Genomic DNA, 25511 nt, shown 5'->3' on the forward strand with positions numbered 1-25511 from the left:
TTTAAAGAGTTTCTTTTTGCCCACCCTGTATTAATTCTTTAGTGTTGATGGGGTTTTTGCAAGCTTTCTCAACCAGTATAATATTCAAAAATTAAAGTAAATAAACCTAGTTAAACTGGTAAATTAAACTGTTTATTAAGTGAAAATGTTTTTAGAAATTAATTATTATTAGTTTGATTCCAAGGGATACCATTGAATTTTAATTTTTTTCAAGGTAAAATCCTTTTCACTTAAAAAGGCCCCAAGTTTTGCCAACAATCTGGGTCCTAGGATCCAGGTAAATTAGAGTGGAGCGGCATCTCTGATACCCTATGAAAACGATCAGCGATTATAGATAATCATAGATTTATCACATTTACCATAACTAGGGTAACCAGATTCAAAAACTGAGAAAGGAGAATGCATGTGCGTGCAACAATTTTAATGTCACTTTTCATGATTTCCACAACAGATGGTGCCACTGGGAATCAGAATTGAGTGGTTTCTTACATCCAATTTTCTTTGTTTCTGAATGGAAAAGGCAATGCCCCGCCCCCTATAGTACGCACCATTTGCTATCGGTTAGCAAAGAATAGTATTCTTAAAATGAATGGTGTGGTTTTCTTCTCCCAGAAAGGTTTTTTTTTTTTGGACTGCCTTTTCCATATTATCCTGGAGCAATCTGGGCCATAGTATGCTGTCCTGCTTGCAACTTGGGTTCTTGTATTTTAAGAATTTTGATGCCAATTGGTCAAAGCATGTAAACATGTGTAAAAAATAACCACACACACACACACTCATTTCAGTGAAGATATTTATGTTTCAGAGTAAAAAAAATATTCCCCAGAAATAAGGAAAAATAATTTCAGAAAACTGAAAAGGAGGACAAAAGAGTGAATTTTCTAAAATGTAGAAGGATTCTTGAAATGACATAAAAAAGGGGGACGTCTGGTGACCCTAACCATAACAAGTGCACAGTATATGTATGTGTACATATATGAACATTGTAAATAAATTGTACATAATATTTTTTTGGTGACATTGAAAACCATTTTTTCTGACACCAACTTCCCCAAAATGTTTTCCCTGTGTGTGTGTGTGAACCATCATACCATTTCTATTCAACGGTCACCTCCGCAGTCAGCCACTTTTTTCACTGAATGCCAAGTGACCATCTTAGAGAAGTTTCACTGTATTTTTTTGCATGATACTGGTGAAGCACAAGCAAAAAAAAACTGATGACCCGGACATGATAAGCATATGGTGTTGTGCAATACACAAAACATGGTGGAAAATTCCAAAATGGGTGTCGGCAAGGTCAGTATCAAAATTCTTTTGTTTTGGGTGGACAAGCCAGAAATTGGGGGTTCTATAAGGTTGAAGTACTTATTTTGAACATAGTTATTTAAACTCAGTGTGATTCTGATAAAAAAAATATACATTAATCAAAATAATTAAAAATGGACTACTTACACTTCTGCCCGGCCTTGCCCATGTACGGACGTAACCTTCTTGGCAAGCAATGACAAAACAATCTTCCCTAAAAACCAATGCTGTCAATCGTTCATGAGCTATTTTTTTACACACAAGTGGATCAAGCATAAGAACTTCATCTTTCCTTGGGCAAACAGGTGTCCCAATAAGTTTCACTGGATCATCTAGCACTTTGTTCTGATTGGATTTATTAAGGCTGTTTTTATCTGCATTTCTTGATGCAAGGCTGAAATTTCTCTTGTGGTCCTTTTCATGCTTCTTTTCTAAAGTTGCACTTTTGCTTCCTACTGTTAAAGAAGGTAAACCTACATTTCCATCAACTAAAGAGCTTTCTTTTGGACAACAATTTGCTTGGGCATTATTAGTATTATTACATTTGCTTGAAGCAGTTAATTGTGTTGTTGGACTATTGAGCAGGATACTAGTTCTGGTTCGACCAAAAGGTTGCTTTAAGACATCTTCAGTGAGATCCCACAAACATAATTGTGTATCTTGTCCAACAGAGCCAAACCTATATGATGTAACACTCACAGACCTAGTACCAGAGAAAGAATTTTTATTAAATATTGCATTATGAGGTGGTTGTAAATTTATACTGCTAGATCTGGAAGTACTAAGTGAAATTCCTTTAGAATCATTTTCAAGAGGCAGCATTGGTGATAACTCATCCTCACTTCCAGTAAGATCAACTACTTCTGGTTCATTATATACAAATGAGTCAAAGGCAACAACATTTACCCATGACTTGTGACCTTGTCCTCTGGCAACTACTCTTTTTTCCTGAAAAGACCAAACAGTAACCAAATCATCCTCACCACCAGTAACAACATATTTACCATCAGGACTCCAACACACGCACAGTAAGCCTCCAAAAAAACTTCGAACAACTCCAACTAAATCCATTGTGTTGTAATTGAAAATCCTTAAAAAGCCATCTTGACTTACAGTAGCTAGGTACTTCGAACATGGAGAAAATGAAAACTCATTTAATGCACCATAACCAATAACCCATCGATACAGTGGATTCCTTGTACTTTTGGTTTTACATGTGTACACAGAAAAGCCTTCACCTTGTTTAAAGAGCTGATAATGAGGAGGAGAAGTTCCACACATTAGATCATCTTTATACACATACATCTGACCACTGCTATGTGAGACCAGAAATAAATTCTGTTCCCCAGGAACCCATTTCAGGCAAGTGACTTTTGTATTATCAATAGAACGCTAAAAGAAAAAAAAACTGTCAGAAAAAATAATGTAAAACAACTGATTAACAATTTGCACTTCAAGATAGATCATCATGACATAGCATTTCATACTGATTTAATACAGCAGTTCTCAACATTTCTTGACCCATGGAGCCCTTTCCAGTATATAATTTCTATGGCGGAGCCCCGTAGGCCTATTTTTTATTTATACATCAAAGTTACTGACTTATTTTTATTATTAAAAACTATTCATTTTTCTTCAAATTTAATGTTTTTTCATTTTTCCTCGAGTGGCGGAGGAACCCTCGGGAGTTCACGCGGAGCAAGGGCCCCACAGAGTACCAGTTGAAAACCGCTGATTTAATATATACAGTAATACCCTGACTCATGTCACTTTGCATTTACCTTGTCTTGCACGTCCTAATTTTTTTTTTTTCAATTACATGCAATTCGAGCAATCTTGAAGGCTTTTGACCTCCTTTGAGAATCAAATAAAAAGATTAATATATTACAAAGAATGCAGAAAATTTGCAAATTTATTTTTTCTCTCTCCACTCCCCCTGAGAAGAGAGGAAAATTATAAGTGAAAAAAAATTCTCTAACCTTAGGTAATTAGTTTCAGAATGAATTAATGGGTCAGGGTATGACTGTACTTCAAAAACTCCAAAAATGACATTTGATTCTTCTTTTTCTTGAAAAAAAAAATTCAGTACTTTATTGATTGTGAGTAGGAGAAAAAAGTTCTGAAACATGAAATAATTTGAACTAACATCTGAATCGAAAAGCTAAGAATTTGAAGCATTAGAACTTACAGCACATGTCATTACAACCCAGCATGTTTAAATTATAATCATTTTGATTGAGATGTCTCATCTTTAGATCCTTACAAATTTTTCTATTTTTCTAAAAATTACATATTTTTCTAAAAATTACATATTTTTCTTCCCAAGGTTAACATAGTTTTTATGCAAAAAACTATTAATATTGTAATGCTATTATAAGACAATATGGATTCATTAAAACTTAAATTTATTGAATATATATATATTTGTGATAAAAATACAAATACAACACCATAAAAGGCAAAATGCCCAATGAGGTGGATGAGAAAAAGTTGTCAATAACAAATATGCATGTCATATATTTCAAAATTACAGCAACAACAATAAAAAGGCAATTACAAAAAACTACAAACAGTATATATACATAAAATATTAAACAATGCCCATAAAGAATACTTATGGTTGTCTTATTCTAAGTATGTATAGCTTCTCGATTTACCCCAACATGCTTATCGTATTTCTTTTTAAATGTGTCAATTGTGTTTGAATTTAGTACCTATGGGGGTAAGCTAATCCATTTATTAACAACCCTATTAGAGAAAAATTCCCTGCTACACCATAACCTAGAATTGTCCCTTACCAATCGATACTGGTGTCCCTTCGTAAAAGCAGTCAATTGACATGTGTAACAATAACTCATGGTCCACTCTATCGATCCCGTTAAAAAATTCTGAACACTTCGATCATGTCTCCCCGACACCTGCGTTCATCTAATGTAAACATATTCGAAAAAGAAATCTCTATTCATAACTCAAGCCCCATGTGCCAATATGAACAAACATGCGTAGCTCTTCTCTACACCCCTTCAACCAAGTCTATGTCCCTCTAAGTATGGTCTCCAAAACCTTACAGCATACTCCAGTCCAGAACAAACTAATCCTTGGAAAAGCGGAAGAATGACTTTAGGAGAAAGTGAAGATATCTTTTTGAAAATATAACCAAGCATTATATTTGCTTTTTTAACCACTGCTTAACAATGTTCAGACAACCTAAGCCACTCGTCAATGAGAATTCAAAAATCGGTCACCCTAGTTGCATCCAGGATAGTGACATCATTCAATTCGTAAGAGAAAAGTGAGTTGTTTGAGACAAAATGAGCGACCATTCACTTGTCAATGCTGCAATCCTGTTAAAGCTGGTCTGGAGCAACTCCCTATCACTTTGATTCCCAACTAGCGTCCATTAGCTTCATGTCATCTGCGAATTTGCTAACAATCCCATCGATACCCTGATCAAGTTTATCAATAAAAAGTGGTAAAATTATGGGGCCAAGGACATTTCCTTGTCAGACTCCACTTGTGACGCCTGTCCAATTAGAGAATTCCCCGTTCAACATAACTTATTGTGACCTATCGCTTAACCATGATTCTATCCAATTCAGCAAGTTGCCCCCAATCCCACTCTTGTGTAAAACACCTCAAGCCTTATTATGTTGGACCCGAACAAATGTCTTCCGGAAATAAAAGTAAACAAAATCTAAATTTTTTCCCTAAGCCGTAGTCATGTGATCATAGAAGCGAAGGAGGTTAGTTACAAATGACTTCCCCTTTCTCAGCCCATGCTGATTATCCGACAATACATTATATATATGTTCTTGTCTATCCATTTCATGAACTGCCTTTTGGTAATAATTTCCAAAATTTTTGAGAGGGAGGTCGTCAAACTCACTGGACGATAATTGGACAATTGAACACAGCCTCTCTACTACCCTATTTAAATATCGGAACAACATGTGCAAGCTTCCAAACTCTTGGGTCAATACCCTCAGCAACACTACTCCTGTAAAGGAGTAGCACAGCCCTTGGGGCTCCGCGGAACACCGGTTGAGAACCGCTGCTCTAGACCATAGTTTCCCCCAACCTTTTTGACCCACCGAACCCTTCTTCGAAAATTTTTTTCTCCCATTGCCCCCCAACGTAATCGAACCCATAGGATTCTATGTTATACCCGTAGCTTCTACGGCGCCCCTGGAACATTTCATGGCCCCCAAGGGAGCAGCAATGCCCACGTTGGGAATCACTGCCCTAGACCAAGGAAATCTCCCATCACAAGCTCTACACAACTCTAGTCGAGACAACATACTAACACTATTGCTAAAAATTAGATAATACTGAAAAATGGAATGAGAAATGTTAGCAGGAAATTAAAATAATGTAAATTACATTACAATGTAAAATATACATAAAAGATGTACAAAAATTTAAGTAAAATAATATGCTCAACACTATATCACAAAGAATATATATATAATACAACACACCTCTAAAAGTATTAAGATACAAAATACAATTTATACTTTCTAGTATTAGCCAACTAAGACTAAAACAAAAAAAATGACAATTAAACTGAAGAGCCAAAAAAACTGGTACAGGCATGCGTATGCAAATAAAGAGATATGGAACCAATCAGAGTACGGCGCTGCGGTCAGCAACGCCCATATAACACAACAAGTGTCTTGCGTAGTTGTTAGATCGGTTACTGCTGCTACAATGGCAGGCTAACGAGATTTAAGTGAGTTTGAATGTGGTGTTATAGTCGGCGCACGAGAGATGGGACATAGCATCTCCGAGGTAGCGGTGAAATTTGGATTTTCACGTATGACCATTTCACGAGTGTACCGTGAATATCAGGAATCCGGTAAAAAATTAAATCTACGACATCGCTGGGGCCGGGAAAAGATCATGCAAGAGCGGGACCAACGACGACTAACGAGATTCATTAAACGTGACAGACGTGCAACCCTTCCGCAAATTGCTGCAGATTTCAATGCTGGGCCATCAACAAGTGTCAGCGTGCAAACCATTCAACGAAACATCATCGATACGGGCTTTCGGAGCCGAAGGCCCACTCGTGTACCCTTGATGACTGCACGACACAAAGCTTTACGCCTCACCTGGGCCCGACAACACCGACATTGGACTGTTGAGGACTGGAAACACGTTGCCTGGTCTGACGAGTCTCGGTTCCAATTGCTTCGAGCTGATGGACGTGTACGGGTATGGAGACAACCTCATGAATCCATGGACCCTACATGTCAACAGGGGACTGTTCAAGCTGGTGGAGGCTCTGTGATGGTATGGGGCGTGATATGGGACCCCTGATACGTCTCATCTGAGGAAGAGATAAATGAGGAGGAGTCCTTCAATTTTCAAATAAGATTAGAGAGATATTTAGGAAGTGTGTGTGTGTGTGGGGGGGGGGGGGATCTGAGAAGTTTTGTAGAGAAGGACTACCCAAATAAAGATGTGGTAATACGAGCAATGAATCTGACTAAGAACAATACCATTTCCCATTTCCGGGGAATCCTAAAAAAAGAGACAAAAGCAAGTGTCCTTAAATAGGTTCTTTTTCAAAGAATAAGTTTGCAAACAACAGAGAGAGTCCATAAATCATCCTAAACAATTGTCCTCCTTTTGCTTGCTGTTTAGAGTAAGTAAATTTGTAAACATTATCCCATTGTATGTTTATATTATGATGTTATTGTGTTATTTCATTATAAGATTATTTTATTGTATTATTATTGCATTGTGTTGTTTATTAAATACCTTTTTTATGAGTCATTTTTATGCAAATGAATAATTGTGGAACAAATCATCCGAGTTCACATTATTTCCTATGGGGGAAGTTTGATTCGAATAATGAGCGATTCCGATAATGAGCATTCACAGAATGAATTAAGCTTGTTAACCAAAGTTCCACTGTATAATACATTGCTCAGTGGCGTAGCCAAGTTTTGGTCCATGGGGGAGCGAAATTGGGAAAGGCACCATTTTTTTGTTCGTGCTTAAGGCGCAAACTTAAAATTATGCATTAGGGGAAAGAACTTTAAATTTCCCAATTTAAACAAAATCAAATTTATTTTTTTTTTAGTGGATGTTATTTTTCAAGTTGAATTAATTACCTTTCAATTGATTAATGTATTTTAATTTTTTAATTAATTAAAATTTTTTTTTAAATCCTTCTATGTTTTGTGTACCTATACAAATTCGAACACCAAAAACTACTGGGAAGTCACTCTAACAGGTAGTTTGAAAGAAAATTTAGATTAAAATATAAAAAATTATATATATATATATAAACTGAAGAGCCAAAAAAACTGGTACAGGCATGCGTATGCAAATAAAGAGATATGGAACCAATCAGAGTACGACGCTGCGGTCGGCAAAGCCTATGTAACACAACAAGTGTCTGGCATAATTGTTAGATCAGTTACTGCTGTTACAATGGCAGGTTATCGAGATTTAAGTGAGTTTGAACGTGGTGTTATAGTCGGCGCACGAGAGATGGGACATAGCATCTCCGAGAAAGCGATGAAATTTGGATTTTACGTACGACCATTTCACGAGTGTACCGTGAATATTGGGAATCCAGTAAAAAATTAAATCTACGACATCGCTGCGGCCGGAAAAAGATCATGCAAGAATGGGACCAACGACGACTGACGAGAATCATTAAACGTGACAGACGTGCAACCCTTCTGCAAATTGCTGCAGATTTCAATGCTGGGCCATCAACAAGTGTCAGCGTGCAAACCATTCAACAAAACATCATCGATACGGGCTTTCGGAGCCGAAGGCCCACTCGTGTACCCTTGATGACTGCACGACACAAAGCTTTACGCCTCACCTGGGCCCGACAACACCGACATTGGACTGTTGAGGACTGGAAACACGTTGCCTGGTCTGACGAGTCTCGGTTCCAATTGCTTCGAGCTGATGGACGTGTACGGGTATGGAGACAACCTCATGAATCCATGGACCCTACATGTCAACAGGGGACTGTTCAAGCTGGTGGAGGCTCTGTGATGGTATGGGGCGTGATATGGGACCCCTGATACGTCTAGATATGACAGGTGACAGGTACATAAGCATCCTGTCTGATCACCTGCACCCATTCATGTCCATTGTGCATTCCGACGGACTTGGACAATTTCAGCAGGACAATGCCACACCCCACACGTCCAGAATTGCTACAAAGTGGCTCCAATGAATGAATGAATGCCAGAACTTTGCCACTGGACTTATCCCGTTGCTGAGATCTCTTCCAGCCCAGCTTCGTGGCAGAGTCTGGAACACTTTATTTAGTGTCAAAAAAAAAAAACAACATACTAACTTTTTGACAACATATTTTACCCGGACAATTGGGTACTGTCGCGATTAACAAATTTTGTGGTGATTACAGACGAGATGGGATTGAGAGTTGGAGAAAAGTTTCAGGGTTTAGTTAAGACGGATGAATGTACACATATTAGGATGGAGGTATGTTTTAAAACCAATTGAGGGCCCCCCCATTCCATCTCATCTGTTATCTTACACTTGCCATATTATATACACAGGATACAAAAAGAAAGAGAAATGAGAATCTTATTGTGAAATAATATATATATCCATCGGAGAAGAGTCATCTCGCTTAACACCTTATTGGTGAGCAAATGGGTTTGATAACTTGCGACTAGAAGCCAGCATCAGTTTTATTGGGTTGAGTTCACTCGCTCCGGTGGATTTAATGAAAATATACAAAATAGAAGTATTGTGTGGGGGAATATATATACAATTAGGGAACACCCGTGGCATCTCGCTTAGCACCTTATTCGGTGAGCAACATGAATCCGACAATATGAGTACGCACGTGTGTTGTGGACATGAAATGCATGGACAACTTGAATGGAGGAAAGAGAAATACACACATTTATATACATATATATAACTGCCAGGTCGAGTCGTCTCGTCCTAAACCTATTTTGGTGAGCAATGTGGGCTTAATTTAAATAGGGGATTGTCTGGAGAGAGCCTTAGCTAAGGATCAGCTTCGGTCTTGGTGTTTTGGTTGACTCGATCTGGCTGGTTATATTTATATTTAAAAAAAAAAGAATATATATATAATATAAACTACATGTGTAATGGTTATTATGAAACCATTCGTGTCGTCCCGCCTAGCATCCTAGCTAGAATAGCGGCATGAAGGACACTTGTGGTTATCACATTTACATCATTGTAACGGGAATGTCATAAAAATTCTTGTTCGGGTCCCGTTAGTACATGCTATACCATGTATTAGTAGTGGCAGTCATGTGGATATGATTTTTGTTGTTGTTTTTATCCATTTCTGTTTTTTCTCCCACTTATTTTTGTAATATTTAAAACATTATTTTATAAATCTGGTGGACAGATTTCTTGTTTTTCGTTGGCGTGTATATATCTGACAAGGCTTGTAATCCTTGCTGCTGTGTTTTTGTTTTTGATTATTTGAGTGAACCATTGTTTTCTATTGTTTTCGGAATATTTGTACATGTGTAGATGTTTTGTAAATTTGCACTCTGTTGCATAGTGAACAGGAGTACCCACCATACCGCAGACACATTTGTCTGTTCTGCGGCGTTTCCATTCATGTAGATATATAGGGAATGGGCCGTGTCCTGTTATGAAGATAGTCACCTCCCTATTCCAGTTTAGTGTGTTGTATGTGACTCGAGGGACAATTTCGTGCACTTTCCTAGCTGTTGTTCATTGGTCCCAAATTTGCTGCCATTTCTGGAGGGTTGCTTGTTTAAGTTGTCACTTCAGGAGCGTTAGTGGGAAAGGGTTATCAAGTTTATTGTCACAGTTGATTGCAGCTCTGGCTAGAGAGTCTGCTCTCTAATTTCCAAGATTACCTACATGAGCCTTGGTCCAACCTAGGAAAATGTTTGGGTTATTTAATAGATGCCGCCGTAATACACGTACTATTGTGTTTCTATTTGTTGGATCTAGAAGTGCTTGAAGGGAGGAGCGGCTATCAGTTATTATTAAAACTCGCTCTTCTGCTCCCGTTGCGTATTGTGCAGCTGCTTCTATCGCTAACAATTCTGCTTGGAAGTTACTATTGTTTTTATCTAACGCTGCTTGCCACGTTTGCTTTTCTGTATTGTTTGTGTATACACAATAGGCTGCCCGGACGCCTTCATCGGTTTTGGAGCCATCTGTGTATATGTGGGTGTTTGCTAGTTTTATATAGTGGCCGTCAATCGAAATTTGATTGGGGATAGTTGAGCAGGAGGGGTGGTGGGTGCCAGTCATGCTCCCGTGCTTCAAAGTTATTGGGGTCAAAGTCTAGAAGTTCTGGTTGAATGTTTTTCCTAAACCTAACTGCGTTTGTGTAGACTGCTTCCATTTGGAGCTTTAGGTGTAGTGGGCAGTTGCCTGTGATCACTTGGAGTCCGAGCGTAGCTGTTGTGTCATAGGCTCCGGTTACTGTTAAAAGAAATTTCCTCTGTGCACTATCTAAAGCCTGTTGTGTTTTTTTGGTTGGATGCTGGATGCTTATACCAAGCTGAGGCGCCATGGGCCAAGAATCTCTCGACCACCGTCTTGTAGATAGTGTTTCTAATGCTTTGTGAGATGCCCCAGGATTTTCCTGCTATTTTAGTTAGTTTAAAATGGAAGGGAGTCGCTTTTAGTTTGCGTTCATTGATGTGTGATTGCCAGCCGAGGTCTTTTTGGATGGTTACGCCTAAATACTTGAGATTGTTTACGCATTTAATATTTTTACCATTCATTTTGATCCTAGGGGGATATTTATTTTTTGTGAAACAGAGAAATTGTGTTTTTTCTGTTGAGATTTTGAGGTTATGTTCATTAAGCCAATTCGAAAAATCGTTAAGAATTTTAGTTGCCTTTGTCGCTAGCTGTGATACATTTACTGACCCTATCACAAAGGCAAAGTCATCAGCAAAGGCTTGGATATGGGCATCTTCCTGGAGTGGGATTTTTAAGGCTTGATTGGCCACAAGATTCCATAAAGCTGGTCCGCTACACGAACCCTGTGGACAGCCAATATCCTGTTTTCTAACCGCCAGGCCTTCCGGTGTTGTGATTAAGACATGTCTATTTGCTAGGAGGTCCGAAAACATTGATTTAATATTGTTAGGGAGGGGAGCTTTGGACAGTTCTTGGTTTATTGAGAAATAGGTCAGGTTGTTAAAAGCTCCTTTAATATCGATACTTATAAAGGCGACGTCCAGTTCTTTGCTCTTGAATTCGTTAATTTTAGTGAGTATTAGGTTGAGGGCATCATCTATAGAATTACCTGACCTAAAGCCGAATTGAAGGTTAGAGTTATAGTTTTGAGATTCCAGGTGAAAGTTGAGTCTTTGAGTCAAAAGTTTTTCAAGACATTTACCTCCTACGGGCAAAAGGGTAATTGGACGATACGAGTCTATTACATCTGGTTTTTTTTTATCTGGTTTTTGAAAGAGTATTACTTGCCCTATCTTAAAGATGTTGGGGAATGTTTTTAGTTCGAGGCATTTGTTGAACAGCGTGAGGAAAAGAGTTGGGTATTGTTTGTGTACATGCTTGATTATCGGGCCGTCAATACTATCAGGACCGGGGGCTTTGTTTGCCGGGATCAGTTTTATAATCCTATCCACTTCGGCCGGACTGAATGGAGGGTCATTGTAGTTCGACGATGTCATAGTGTTCGTGCTGTGTGCGGAGGACGTGTTAGGTGGTGTGGGAAAGAGTTTTTCCAGAATTATATTAACAAAATCTCTTTGGGTTCCTTGTGCATCTTCTCCAAGAAGTTTGAAAAGCTGGGAGGGGATGGTACTTTTGGATTTAACTGTTTTATATTGCTTACCATAAGGATTAGAAGCTTTATTACAGAAGTCTCTGAAGGTTTCTCTTTTTGATTTGCGAATTAATTTATAAAATTTTGCTCTTTCACGTTTAAATATTATATAAAGTCTGGGTTTTTCATCTGGGGAGGCTTTTTGTGTTCTAAGCTGTAGAGCTTTGAGTTTATTTTGTGCGGCATTTACTTGGGGGGTCCACCAGGAGGTTTTGATATTAAGTTTGGATGTTTTCATTTTAAGAGATTTATGGCAAGCCTGGAAAATTAAGTTTTCCAACGCTTCCGTTTTGGCGTTGAGATCCTCCGAGGTGTGGCAATTATTAATTAAAGTTATTAATTTGGGGATGTCCCTGAGATGCTTGTTAAGTTTAGAGAGACCGAATTTACTTTTCAATCTTGTGAGTGAGATAGCGTTGGCAGAGATGTTTAGTTTTATCAGAATGTATTTATGAAGGCTGGCTGAGAAGTCTGTTGTTATATTTCTATTTAGACATTGCACTATTTCTGTGTTTGTTGTGAGAGTTAGGTCGGGCCAGCCTTTTTTGTCGCCATGGACATATGACGGTGGGTCTGAGTTTGAGTGATGGAGAAAAAGATCATGTCCGCCAATGAATTGCTCTATCTCTTTGCCTCTACCGTTAAGCCTCGGATAGTTCCACAGCGGATTTTGCCAGTTTAGATCAGACCCGATCAGTGCTTGTTCCGGTTTGATTGCATCGAGGATAATTGCAATTTCAGCGAGTGTTTCTTTCAGGTCACCATGGGGAGGGGCGTAGGCTGAAATCAGAGTAAGAGGCTTGTTGTCGAAAGAAAGTTTAACGGCGACGGTGTGGTTAAGGGTCTCTATTAAAATTGGTTTTATGTTTTGGTTAGGACAGATTATCGCGGCTTTATTTTCTTTTGCGAGCCAGACCGACCATGATTTTGGGATATTGGGTATTCTTTTATTGTAGATGTAGGGCTCCTGGATGAGGAATATGTCGATTTGGTATTTATTTGAGATTATTGGAAGTTTATCCATGGCCGCTTTCGTGTGGTCGCAATTAAGTTGGATTAGTTTAATGCTAGATTTATTAATTAATTGTGTAGGAAAGAGGTGGGACATGACATCTGGCATTCTATTTGAGCTCATTTTTAAATTTTGGATTTAGTTTTGTAATAGCTAATTGTACTGAGGGAATTTTTTATTTAAAATATTAAGGGAATTATTTGTAGTTTATTTTCTTCCTCAGCCGTTCGGTTAAAGCCCTGTAGCAATGACATGTCGGGGATGATGCTCTGTGTCCTGTCGGGTATTTTGTGTAGTGGTCGTCATTGCTCATTAAACAGTTGATGCACCTGACACGATCCTCCGTGCATGTGTAAGTATTGTGCCTACCGGAACAGGTGGCACAATACGGTGTTTCTGACTGGCACTGGCCTGTGGCGTGTTTGTGGGATTGGCACCTTGTGCAGCGTCGTACTTGAAGGTACTCGTGCACTCGGTAACTTTCCCAGTGTATGAAAAGTTATTTTGCCAGCAGAATGCGTTCTAGTACCCTACCAGGGACTGCCACTACAATGTGTGTTGTGTCTGGTTTGGCCGAGATTCTAGAATCTATGTTGATCTGCCTGGGTGCCTGCGCGATTGTAGATATGGCGTCAATAACTAGTTGGTCAGTTGTATTACTCGGAACGCCATATATGATGAGTTTTGGTTGTGTTGTCATGGGGGTCTTCGCCTGCCATTCTGAGTTGTGTTGTGTCAGCTTCTTTAGTAGTTGCTCGAGCCGGTGCTTGTCTTCCTCAGTGGGTAGGTCTATAGCTATACCACTCCTGATCGGTCTTACTTTTTGAATGTTGATGTTGTGTGCCGGTAGATCGACTTTAGCTCTCAGGAATGCCTTGAGCTTGGCCTGCTCGTTGTGTATGTGCTCATCGTCTATCAGGCTTTTGAATTGTATCAGGAGGGTGTATACCTGTCTGTTGAGACGGAGAAGTTGAGCATATGATTGAGATAGAGTAGGGGGGTCAGTGCAACAGTTAACAGTGTTGGAAGAAGAGGTTGAAGCAGTAGCATGTTGAGCAGAGGTTGAAGTGGTAGCATGTTGAGCAGAGGTTGAAGCAGTAGGACTTTGAGCAGAGGTTGAAGAGGTAGGGTGGTTAGCTGAAGTTGAGGACGCTTTGATTGCAGGTTGTGAAAGTTTAGTGGTTTTAGATGAGAATTTGTTGCGAGGTTTTAACAGAGTGTGCTGGGTTTTGATAGGGGGAAGGGTGTAAAGCACAGGATGTGGGATATTAAGAGATTGTCCAAGGCGGCGGTAGGAAGGTTCAGTGGAGGTGCAAGAGGAGGATTTTGGGATTATAGAGGGTGCATGGGGAGGGAGGTCAAGAGAAGGACGAGTGTTGGAGGTGGTACGAGCATAGGATTTTGGAATAATAGATGATCTGGGAGGAGGATCGAGAGAAGAATGAGAGGAGGCGGAGGAAGATGGGTTGGGAGTGGAGGTAACAAGGAGAGAAGAAAGTGTTGTGGAGGAAGGAAGTGGAGTGTTGGTGGATGTGGATGTAGTGGAGAGAGGCTGGGATTGAGAAACAGCTAGAGGAGATGTTTGGGTTTCAGATGAAAGTGTGGGAATAGGATTTGGAATATCGTTGAAGATTGATGTGAAGGAGGGTAGGGTTTGGGTAGAGGCGAAGGCATGGAGAAAAGAGTCTGTCTGGATGTCCTTGTCCATTGTATTCCTCGCTTGTGTTGTTGTGGTCAGCTTGAGCTTGATCCTGGACTCTAGGCTGTCTAACAGTTTGTGAACCTCAATAGAAATATTGGTCAGGCGACTTTCTTCCGAGTTGTTGTTCCCAGAGCAGATGTCCCTAATTTCATCTATCAACTCTTTGGGTGTTTTGTCGGATTCATTCATTGTTGTGCCGAGCGTGTCGGGGAAGGTGGTGTCGTTTCCCATTGTAGAGACATCATCCAAGGAATTGGCCGTCGGGCTGTCTTAGTCGTCAAGTGATAGTCTCAGAGAGAAAGACATGTCAGTTTTGTGTGTTACTAAATACGACCTCGCACTAAATACGAACTGTGGAAAATTTAATTAAATCTAAGAACAGTGTGTGGCTCAGCACGTGCATGTGAAAATATCAAAGAATGCCATTTCGAGAAATATAGTATAAAACTATCTAAAATCTAAGAGAATAAAAAAACAAACAAACAAACAAAAAAAAAACATGTGCACTATATATATATATATATTACATGAAGTACTACGGAATGGTTATTCAACTACAAGAGCGGACAGAAAAACTCGAAAAGAACAAAAATTACAGCGAAGTACAAAATACTAGTTACCTATCCAATGGAGGGATGTCTGAACAAAGAAAAAAAATGGCGCTAGGGGGAAAATACACAAAAACGTGGCTACGTTAAACGACGAGAAATGTACAAAAATACACGTGGCATGAGGATTAAAAAAAAATAAATAAAATCTGATCAAACGATGAGACCCCTATCGAAATGGCACGTGTAAAACGTTAAGAAAAAGTTTTGGCTAAACGATATGAAAATATATATATATATGTAAAACACTAACCTGGATATATATTACGGGACCCGAAGTACTCCTACATTGATTAACTAAAAAGAACTAACACAGAATAATTGTTCGCTCAAATTCTTCCGGGATCTTGTAGTTCTGGCCCTGTGATGCTGTTGTCGAGATCTCCTGGCGTCACACTGGTCTTGCTCACTTCGGTCATCTGGACACTGCAACCTCGATCTGCTTGCTTCAAGTCAGCTGGGCACGGTTGGCGAGCACTTGAATCGGCAATCCAACCGTTATTATTATTTGCCGAATTACCGCATAGTTAATTGTTTGATCTTGCAATGTATGATGCTAATGGAAATCAAGATGGCGCCGGCTATGATGCTTCGCTACCACGAGAAAAGTTGGCTGACGTAGAAAGGGAAATTTTTTACCCGGGGGTGAAGCAGATACGCGCCGCTAGCGTTGTGACGGTTTGCGTGTCAGCCAGAGCAAAAAAATCATGCGGCCTTCCTCTACGAAGATCAGCGAAGGATCACAAAGTGGCTCCAGGAACACTCTTCTGACTTTAGACACTTCCGCTGGCCACCTAAATCCCCAGACATGAACATTATTGAACATATCTGGGATGCCTTGCAACGTGCTGTTCAGAAGAGATCTCCACCCACTCTTACTCCTACGGATTTATGGACAGCCCTGCAGGATTCATGGTCTCAATTACCTCCAGCACTACTTCAGGCATTAGTCGAGTCCATGCCAAGTCGTGTTGTGGCACTTCTGCGGGCTCGCAGGGGCCCTACACGATATTAGGCAAGTGTACAAGTTTTTTTGGCTCTTCAGTGTAGTACAATAATCCACTGTTTGAAACAATATCTGCTTTTACCAAGTACAAAAGACTAGATACAATGCAGAGATGGTTTTTGGAAAAAAATTTACAGACCAATGTACACCCCAAAGCAGAATATACGTTATCAATCAGTGCCAATGCACAACAATCTGGAAGAATTTTAATGGAAAAGTGTAAAAACACTATTATGGGGATTTTTAACGCAGAACATTTCCACTGAACCTAGGACTTGTTTCAGAACATTGCAAACATTCTGCTTTCGGGAATGTAGGAAACTGAACCATGCACTAGTATTGGGAAGTTTATTGAGATAAAAAAACACACCCAGAAGAAAAACATTTCTTGTAATGGAAATGAAAGAGAAACTGATTTTAAAACTACTTCAGTTTATAGTAATGCAATAATAATCAATCTTTCCATGCTGTTATCAGAAAAGTTAATTAACTAGATTCTTAAAATAGTAACCAATTTGGAAGGCTTTATTAAGAAATATATTCAAATAATAAGTCCTTTATTTATGTATAAATTCAAAATTACTTAATTACTTTTACTGGCAAGAAATATAAAAATGTTAAAATTAATTTTTCAATTTTCCACTTTATCAGCTCAGTGCAACTTGGTGTAACAAAACCTTTTTTTGTTATAGCAGTCATTAGGCTGTTCCAAAGGTGTGAGTGGATATATATATATAATACTAGCTGTTACTCACGGCTCCACTAGTGTGGATTTTGTAATGTGAAAATTCCCCCTTATAACCCCCTTTAGATGTTGAATTTTGAAAAATCCGTTCTTAATGTGTGTTTACTTTATAAAATAAAACTACTGACCAAATTTCATATCTATAGCTTCAGTGGTTTGGACTTCCTATACAAGAAACAGATTTGGTAGTATTTTAAAAATTATGAAAAATAACAGCTTTTGTGCTCAGGTTTAAATTTCAGCACAAAAGACAAAGATTGCAGTTGACTCGCAAGTGTGTGCCATATGGACCCAAATGGTATTCACTTATTTTCAGTGACGAGAAGTGGAACCTAGATGGATCAGACAGATGAGAATAATATTTTCACAATTTGCACAAGGAACCACAGATTCATTGTAGTCTTAGACAAGGTGGTTGTTCACCGATGGTTTCTGCTGCAATGGCAGGTATCAATAGCCCTTCTTAGAGGTCACCAGGGTTGGTGAAAAATGTTTTTTTAAACAAAAAAAAAAAGGTTTGTTTGGTTCAAATAGCATTTACAGTGAAAACAATAAAATTTGTGAAAAATTATTCAAACTTCTTATAATTAAAATAAAATGTTTGTTAATGTAATTAACACTATTCCCATAATGATTAATCTATAAATATTTCTTATATTTTAACAAAAACCAACTTTTGCAATGAAATTATTTTACAGCATAACACAAGGAATTATTTTGTTTGAAAATTCTCTTAATATTTTTGCAGTCGATGCTCGTTATAACCACCACACGTTATAGCAACCATTCCATTACAACGACTGGTAGGAAAAGTTCTAAATATTTCCATATGATGACTGTCCTATATGTTTTCCATTCAATATAACAACCTCCCAATATGATGTTCATTTTCCATTTAACGATAGGGATCATTATAACGAATGGCAAGTGTATTAACTATATAAGGGGTTCTCAAACATTTCCCACCCGCGGCACCCCTTTTCCCTATTCATTGCTTATCCGTGGTGAGCTTCGCCAGCTCCCAAGAGCCGTTTAATAAAGGATGTTTTCAAAAAAACTTTGTCAGTATCACTGCTCCACGGCACCTCTGACAAAGGTTGGAGGTGCGGTGAACAGTTTGAGAACCCCTGAACTATATAATAAAGATTTTTTTCTCTATTTCCTTTCAATATGCTTAATTAGGAAGCTATTTTTCGAAAACTGTGATAAAAAATAGGTAAATGCAATGTGTTTAATGAAGCATCACTTAAGTTCTGATTTTACAACACTGTAAAATAAAAACCACTGGTCAGAATGATCCGAAAATTTGAATGAATATTCCTGAAGCAATCGAATTTTGTACAGAGAAGGGGAAAAAATACTTAAAAATGTAAAATAGACTATGCTATACCCATCCAACAAATGAAATATTCGCTCGAACAATGGAAACGATAGCCAGTCAGGGCAAATGATAATTTAATTCGCATCACTTGATTTCATAATTCATGGAAACATCACAAAAATGAAGTGCTTAAACAATTACAATTTACACAAGAAATGTTAAATATGTTATTCATTGTGCGCTGTCTATGAGAGGTGAAGCACAAAAATACACTGCTGGCCACCCAAATTGCAACACCAAGAAAGACAAGAGATATCGCAACAATATTTATTTTGTAGATAACATGTTGACCAAGCATCAAATGATTAAATTTATAGACTTCTGTGAAGTGTGGTTCCTGCCAAAATCAGTAGCCAGAGTAGCCGCCATTGTTGGAGATCACCGCTGCCACACGCCTCGGCATTGATTCAAAGAGACTTTGGATGTGTTCTTGGGGTACAGCAGACCAAGCAGCTTCCACGCGTTGCCAAAGTTGATCTGGTGTGGCAGCTGGGGATGTAATCTGGGTCAATCGTTGAGCAACCATGGACCACATGTTTTCTATCGGCGAAAGATCCGGAGAGCGAGCTGGCCAGGGAAGCAATTCAATCTGGCGATTGACGAAGAACCTTTGGACAATGCGTGCCACGTGTGGTCGCGCATTATCCTGTTGAAATATGGCTGTGGGCAAGCCCTGAAGGTAAGGAAGGACAACTGGCTCCAACACCTCGGAGATGTAGCGCTGGCTTTTTAAAGTACCGGCAATGCGTACTAGAGGAGTGCGAGAGTGATATCCAATACCGCCCCATACCATAATACCCGGTGCAGGACCAGTGTGGCGGTGCATAACGCAGCTGTTCATCATCCTCTCTCCACGGTGTCTCCAGACTCGAATCCGACCATCGTGGTGTTGCAGACAGAAGCGTGACTCGTCAGTACAGACAATTTCATTCCATTGTGCCGTCCACATCCTTCTTTCATCGCACCATTGGCGGTGGAGACGTCTGTGGTTCTGTGTCACGGGTAGACGAAGCAATAGACGTCTTGCAGACAGACCACTCTGCTGTAAACGGCGTCGAATGGTACGCGCAGACACTGGATGATGCGATACAGACTGAATGTGCTGTGCTATGGTTCGTGATGTGGCTGAGCGATCCGTCACTGCCATACGCACAATACGCCTGTCATCACGTGAAGTGGTGCACTGAGGTGGATGCGATCGAACACGTCAGTCCGTCGTACCCTCCTGCATCCAACGATCACATATCCGCATTACAGTTGTTTGGTTTCGTCCAACACGACTACCGATTTCCCTGAAAGATAATCCACAATCTCGGTAGGCCACTATCCTTCCTCTGTCGAACTGGGATACTTGATCAAAAGATGATCGCTGTTTTCTACGAGGCATAATTGATCGTTTTTTTGAAAAAACCACAAGAAAAACGCAATTGCCGTACTTCAAATCGTCGAAATCTCCAAGCCTCAAATAGCGCTTTGAAGTGGCGCCACATGCGCACGTGATGTGCGTCTGCGCTGAAATTCTAATCATTTGTATATCTCACCTCCGCTAATGCATGTTGTTAATTTCATATTATTTGCATGCTTCCTTCAGGGTGTTGCATTTACGGTGGCCAGCAGTGTACTTGTTCAACAACAGATTAGAGTATGTCATGGTAATGATGTGAATGTGCTTTCAATTCACTAAAGGTTGCAATCTGACCACTGTACATTGCAATTTGAGATGCACCCCCCCCCCCCAAAGCCAAAAGTTGCAAGGGTTAAGATTAGGTGACGGCCAGTTGTTGTATCATTCTGTTATTGTCAAAATGGTTCTTCAGCAGCTATTTTGCTGATGTTGCAATGTTTACATCTTGATAAAAGTTGTGTTAACCACACCATGATGCTGTTGAAACGCCGAAATAATGTGGTTGCACAAAACAGATTATACCACTGGTCAAATACAGCATCATCTACTTATATATTTTTAAGTACTTTTTTTCTTTCGCCTAAGAAAATTCCATTGCTTTGGGAGTATCCATGCAAATTTTCAAGTCATTATGGAATGGTTCTTATTGCATAGTTTTTTGTAATCAGAACTTCAATTACAATCACCCTGTATATAGCTGATTATTTTTCATAAATCACTTCCTACTGTACAGTAGAACCTTGATTAACTGCGGGTAATAGTAAAAGTATAAAAAAGAAACTATTGAGAATGTTGACACTGGTGATGACATACAGCATCAGATGTGTTGTTTCTTATGGAAAAAAAATGAAAATGTCTGAGGTAATATAACGACTAGTACACTGGTCTTTGTCCTTCAGAGGCAGCTGGTGTCTTTATTGGGTTATAAGACCACCTGTGCCCTTAGCATGATAGTGAAGTCACTACTGCTACTGCTTCTTTGTGCACGACAAAAAAAAATCTCAAAGAGGGTGGGATGTAATCCTCATTCATGAATTTGCTAAAGATAGAGTATCAAAATGTAGGCAAAGGTTATAAAATGTGGTAAGAATAAGACATTTTTGTACTGTAATAACTAAGTAACTAAGATACTTTTTATGAAAAAAATATACATATTGAAGCTACTTCATCAGATTTTTTTGAAAAAAACCACTTATATCACCTTATAATATTTAGAGATATACCATCAGAATGCACCTTAAGAATAGAAAATGTGGTAAGAATGAAAAATTTCAGCTGATAATGCACCAATATGATATTTTTTAAGAAAAAAAAATTTAGGCTATTTTTATATGATTTTTTGAAAAAAACCACTTGGTTAAAACCAACCTGGTTTAAACCACACAACCTTGTAGCTGAGCATTACATACAGACACTAGAGCATGATCTATTACTACAGGGTGATCTAAAAGTCACACAACCTGTTACAAAATACATTCCTCAAATTCTACTGAGTGTAAATGCAAAGCTTTTTCATAATAGACAGTAGCACTATGCTGTTCAAATAATCTTTTTTTCTTCCATGCACACTGATACTCTCGGTAGTTCTTCATTTGCTTTATGATCGAGATGGCTTTTTTGCCAGAAGCAAAGAATTTTTATGATAGAACAATTTTTTTTCAACTCATTCATTTCAAGCCATTATTAAGGCATTCAAAAATGAATTTCTAAATTTTTCTGTGACCAATAAAACAACAATCTCATGATTGGTATCCCGTTTTTGAGAAACTGGAAATGTTGAAGACCGCAAGTAAATTGGCCATCCATTTCTACTGAACCAGCATGGAATGCATGAACTAAAGGACAAAATGATGAACTCACCTTCAAAGAGTTCAACAAAGATCAGATCTTTCATTGATGAAAATGATATTGATAATCTTAATTCTATGATCTTTACAGATGATGCATGGTTCCATCTAAATGTTAACAGCTCTTGTTACTTCAATCGTATGCCTCTCGTCAGGTATCCAGATATGATAGTCACAAGTGTATAAAGCGTAACCCACCACAATGCTCTTCTTGGCTCTCAATTCAAATTATTTCTTAGCTGTTCAGGCACTCTGAGAGAGAGAGATGTAAACCGTACTACCAAATATCGTCAAATGTTTAACTGACAGCTTTCGGCCACAATATAGTACCTTGACTCATAAAATTCATTATGTGTCAACTCTATCCCATTATCAGTTCAGATATTTATGATTTTGGAATTAAAAAATCTCTCTGATCTGGTTTGGAATTTTTTGAGACAGTCCAGCATAGGGGTCTTCATAGGGTATACAATAACCCTTTGTCTTCCTAGTTCACTAAATTAAGGTAACAATTACTTTGATAATTACTCCAAATTAGAGAGGTTGGCTAAATTAGTAAAGTTATCTAAAGCTTTATTCTCATAGGTTTAACTAGTTAAAACTGCTTTGAAAATTTATTTATAACAAACAATTTTTTAAATATTTCTTGAGGGGTATAGATATAAATACAAAAATCAATATTTTTTCCACAAAAACATTCCAAACACCCCCCCCCCCCCACTAGCGAAATTCACATCTGAAAATTATATGCAGGGAAAATGTTTGTTTTGTTCAATTCTAAATTTTAGGGGCCGCAAAAACAGGATAAAAATAATCTGATTACATTTTGACTTCTACTTTTCACAAGGCAACAGCTTAAAATTTTGACCCAGACCTTTTAAATTCAGACATCGAACCCCCCCCCCCAAAGTAAAGAGAAAGGTACAGGTGGATCTGGTGCCCCAGGGTAAAAGGCTTCCAATATTTAAGTGCCGGGGACACACTTCAAAGTTTTTTCAGTGGGCACTATTGCCAAATTTAATGACAAATGGTCTTTTTAATGACAACATAATAGTGGTTTGATAGTCATTCTTGGGTGCCAATGTAAGCTTGGTGCACACGAGGGTGTTCAATCATGAGGCTACGGACACATGGGCGAGAAGCGGGAGAAGGAAAAAACTACCAAAAAATTGACAATAGGGGATTGTATGTGACCGGTCACACATCACATGCGTTCCCCGCACAAAAAAGGCATGTTCTCAAGGTTGCACGCACAAAAACGTGACTGGTTCTATTTTTTGCATGTTTTCATCAGTCAGAGTGGACACACAAGAATTTTATCACGCTGCAGTTCTCATTCTTTTTATCCCCTCCATTTTTCTTCTCTTTGCCAGAAATGGAGCATTTGGATAGTAAGTTGATTATTATAACTAGAGCCTGGATTATATGCATACATGCATTTGGCTTTTTTTAGCATTAATATATATAAATGCATAAAATAGAATTTTCAGAATTTTTATCCCGGAGGTAGGATTTAATGAATTAATAGATGTTTGCAATACAGTATTTTCAAAATATTAACCGTTTTATTGTACCGTATTATCGTGTGCATATAATCTGCGGTGGTGCATAATCCGCATGCAAAATTTGAAACATTATGGCACAGTATATAGCAGGAAACTGCTAATGGCACAGCAATCCCATCCCTCCTTATAGCTTCTGTTGCCCCTCTCCCCGGGACCATTAAATCACCACAGAGGAGGGGGTGATAGTGGCCACATGGTAGGGTGGGAAACACTAACCTACAGCTGTTTGGAAATAGTGGAGGTGTAGACACTGTTTTGGGGGAGGCGAGGCAAAGGCATTGTGGTTGAATGTTCTGACTTTGCATTGCTGGGTGAAATGGCCCCCCTTCCGCTTCGTCAGGAAAAAAACATGAGGTGGGGGAATGAAAAAGAAAAACTTCTTTGCTCACAAGCAAAGAAACAAAGAAAAATACGGAGAAATTCACCATTAACACAATTTTGGAAAAGCCACCACTCGCCAAACACAAAAATTTCTCGCCGAACCGTTTACAAACCAGCCAAATTTGACGGGAAAACAGCCATTCCGGGAACTCTGATAGGGGATGTTCCTTTAGCTGTATGAAGAGAGGAAGAAAATAGGTGACCTTGAACCCATAATATTCTTCCTAGAAGAAAAGAGAAAGGCAGTCACACTGGAAAAGCATGAGGGACCGAGGTAGCGTTTTCTTTTTGCTAAAAAAGTGGAAAAAGTGACCTGGGCCCAAAAATAATTACGTAATAAAAGTGACAAGCTTCTAAAAAAGTGACTTTTAGGGGGAAAAGTGACCCGTGCCGAGACCTGTGCATGTATGATTAAAATAATGGTTTTTGTCAGTTTTTTCCCATTCCAGTTAAACTCATACCTCAATCATATCTGAACTTTAGTTTGATTGGATTTACTCTGTGAATGACAATCCAAGTGCATAGCTGCCAACTTTTGAAAATGAAAATTAGGGAGATTTTCACACGAACCCGTATTTTATAATATATATATATATATATATAAAACCACTCTAATAAATACAAAATGAATTTTTCCAAATAAAATAGAGATTTTCCATACAAAAAAGTTGAAGCATAGGGAATAAAATTCCTACTCAAAAATTGAAGTCAAATAAAATAGGGATTTTACACACATGGAAGTTAAACCCTTGGGAATAAAATCCTTATGCAAAAAACAAGTGAAATTGGAGGCCAAGACTTCAATGTTGATGTAAAAAATATTTTGTTCAATCAGAAACGATGTGAACAAACATTCTGCATGAATGAGCCCAAAATCATTGGAAGATGAAAGAAAAAAAAAACGTTAAAAACATTAAGACTGACTTTTTGTGACACTTGCTTGATGTTTTTTTGATTTCACATGGGTGATGATGTCAGTCTTTCCACCATGACTGATGTTTATGTCCTTAACACAACTTTGTACAAAAAGAAAAAGTCTGCCCATTTCTGGAACGTTTGATGAAAGGAAATTCATCGGAATAAGTATCTTTGAAACTGATCAAATATTTTTTTGCTTATCAGTATTCATGTTTTGTTATCGCACGTATGTAACTTCAACGAAAGAGGAAGTTTTAACCACATGTGCGTCAATATAATCTTCAATTATTATCCAGGACTATTGGCTGCTAAGCTGTTTTCCTGCACGATAAGACAAACAACTTTTCTTGTTACCATCAGAGGGTTTGTAAAACTTCCTTAAAAAAGGAATTTCCCATTATTATCCCATTTACGACATGTGATGTCATTTCGAAAGGGGAAAAAGAAACAGAGGCAAAAGACTTTTTGCCCCACAAGAAATTCCTTAAGGGATTGTTTTCAGAAACTGGGTTTTTTTTTAAAAATGAAGTAGGGAATATTTAGGGACAATCAGGGATTTTTGTGATTTTCGTAAAAATTCTGGAGATTTAACACTAGAACCGTGGACTGGGTCAAATTGACCAAAACTGTGAAAAAACTGTATTTCATAACGAAAAAAAAGGAATTTATTTTTGGTTCCTGGGTTTTCCTTACTCTTATTCAATGTTGTTTAATTGCATATTTATAATGGAAATTTTTTTTTTTATGAATATGTAATGGGCTTCAAAATTAGTTAAAAAATGATGTAATTCAGTAAAAATAAGACTTGGTA

General features: G+C 38.4%; 1 protein-coding gene across 3 annotated transcripts in view; it reads right to left on the reverse strand.

The window, feature by feature from the left end:
• LOC149080338 (WD repeat-containing protein 20) overlaps positions 1 to 25511 on the reverse strand; it is a 221024-nt gene that overhangs the window by 96527 nt on the left and 98986 nt on the right. For all 3 annotated transcript variants that reach the window (XR_016193560.1, XM_089239471.1, XM_089239472.1), the window contains exon 3: positions 1453 to 2697. Coding sequence is in view for 2 of the 3 variants with exons in the window: in XM_089239471.1 (XP_089095597.1) it covers positions 1453 to 2697 (1245 nt within the window). In the remaining variant the exon portion in view is untranslated. The remainder of the gene's footprint in view (positions 1 to 1452; positions 2698 to 25511) is intronic.

The sequence above is a fragment of the Pholcus phalangioides genome, unplaced genomic scaffold (genome assembly GCF_987345545.1).
Source record: "Pholcus phalangioides strain wild (caught in Gottingen) unplaced genomic scaffold, Ppha-v1.0 ptg000011l_1, whole genome shotgun sequence".
NCBI lineage: Eukaryota > Metazoa > Arthropoda > Arachnida > Araneae > Pholcidae > Pholcus > Pholcus phalangioides.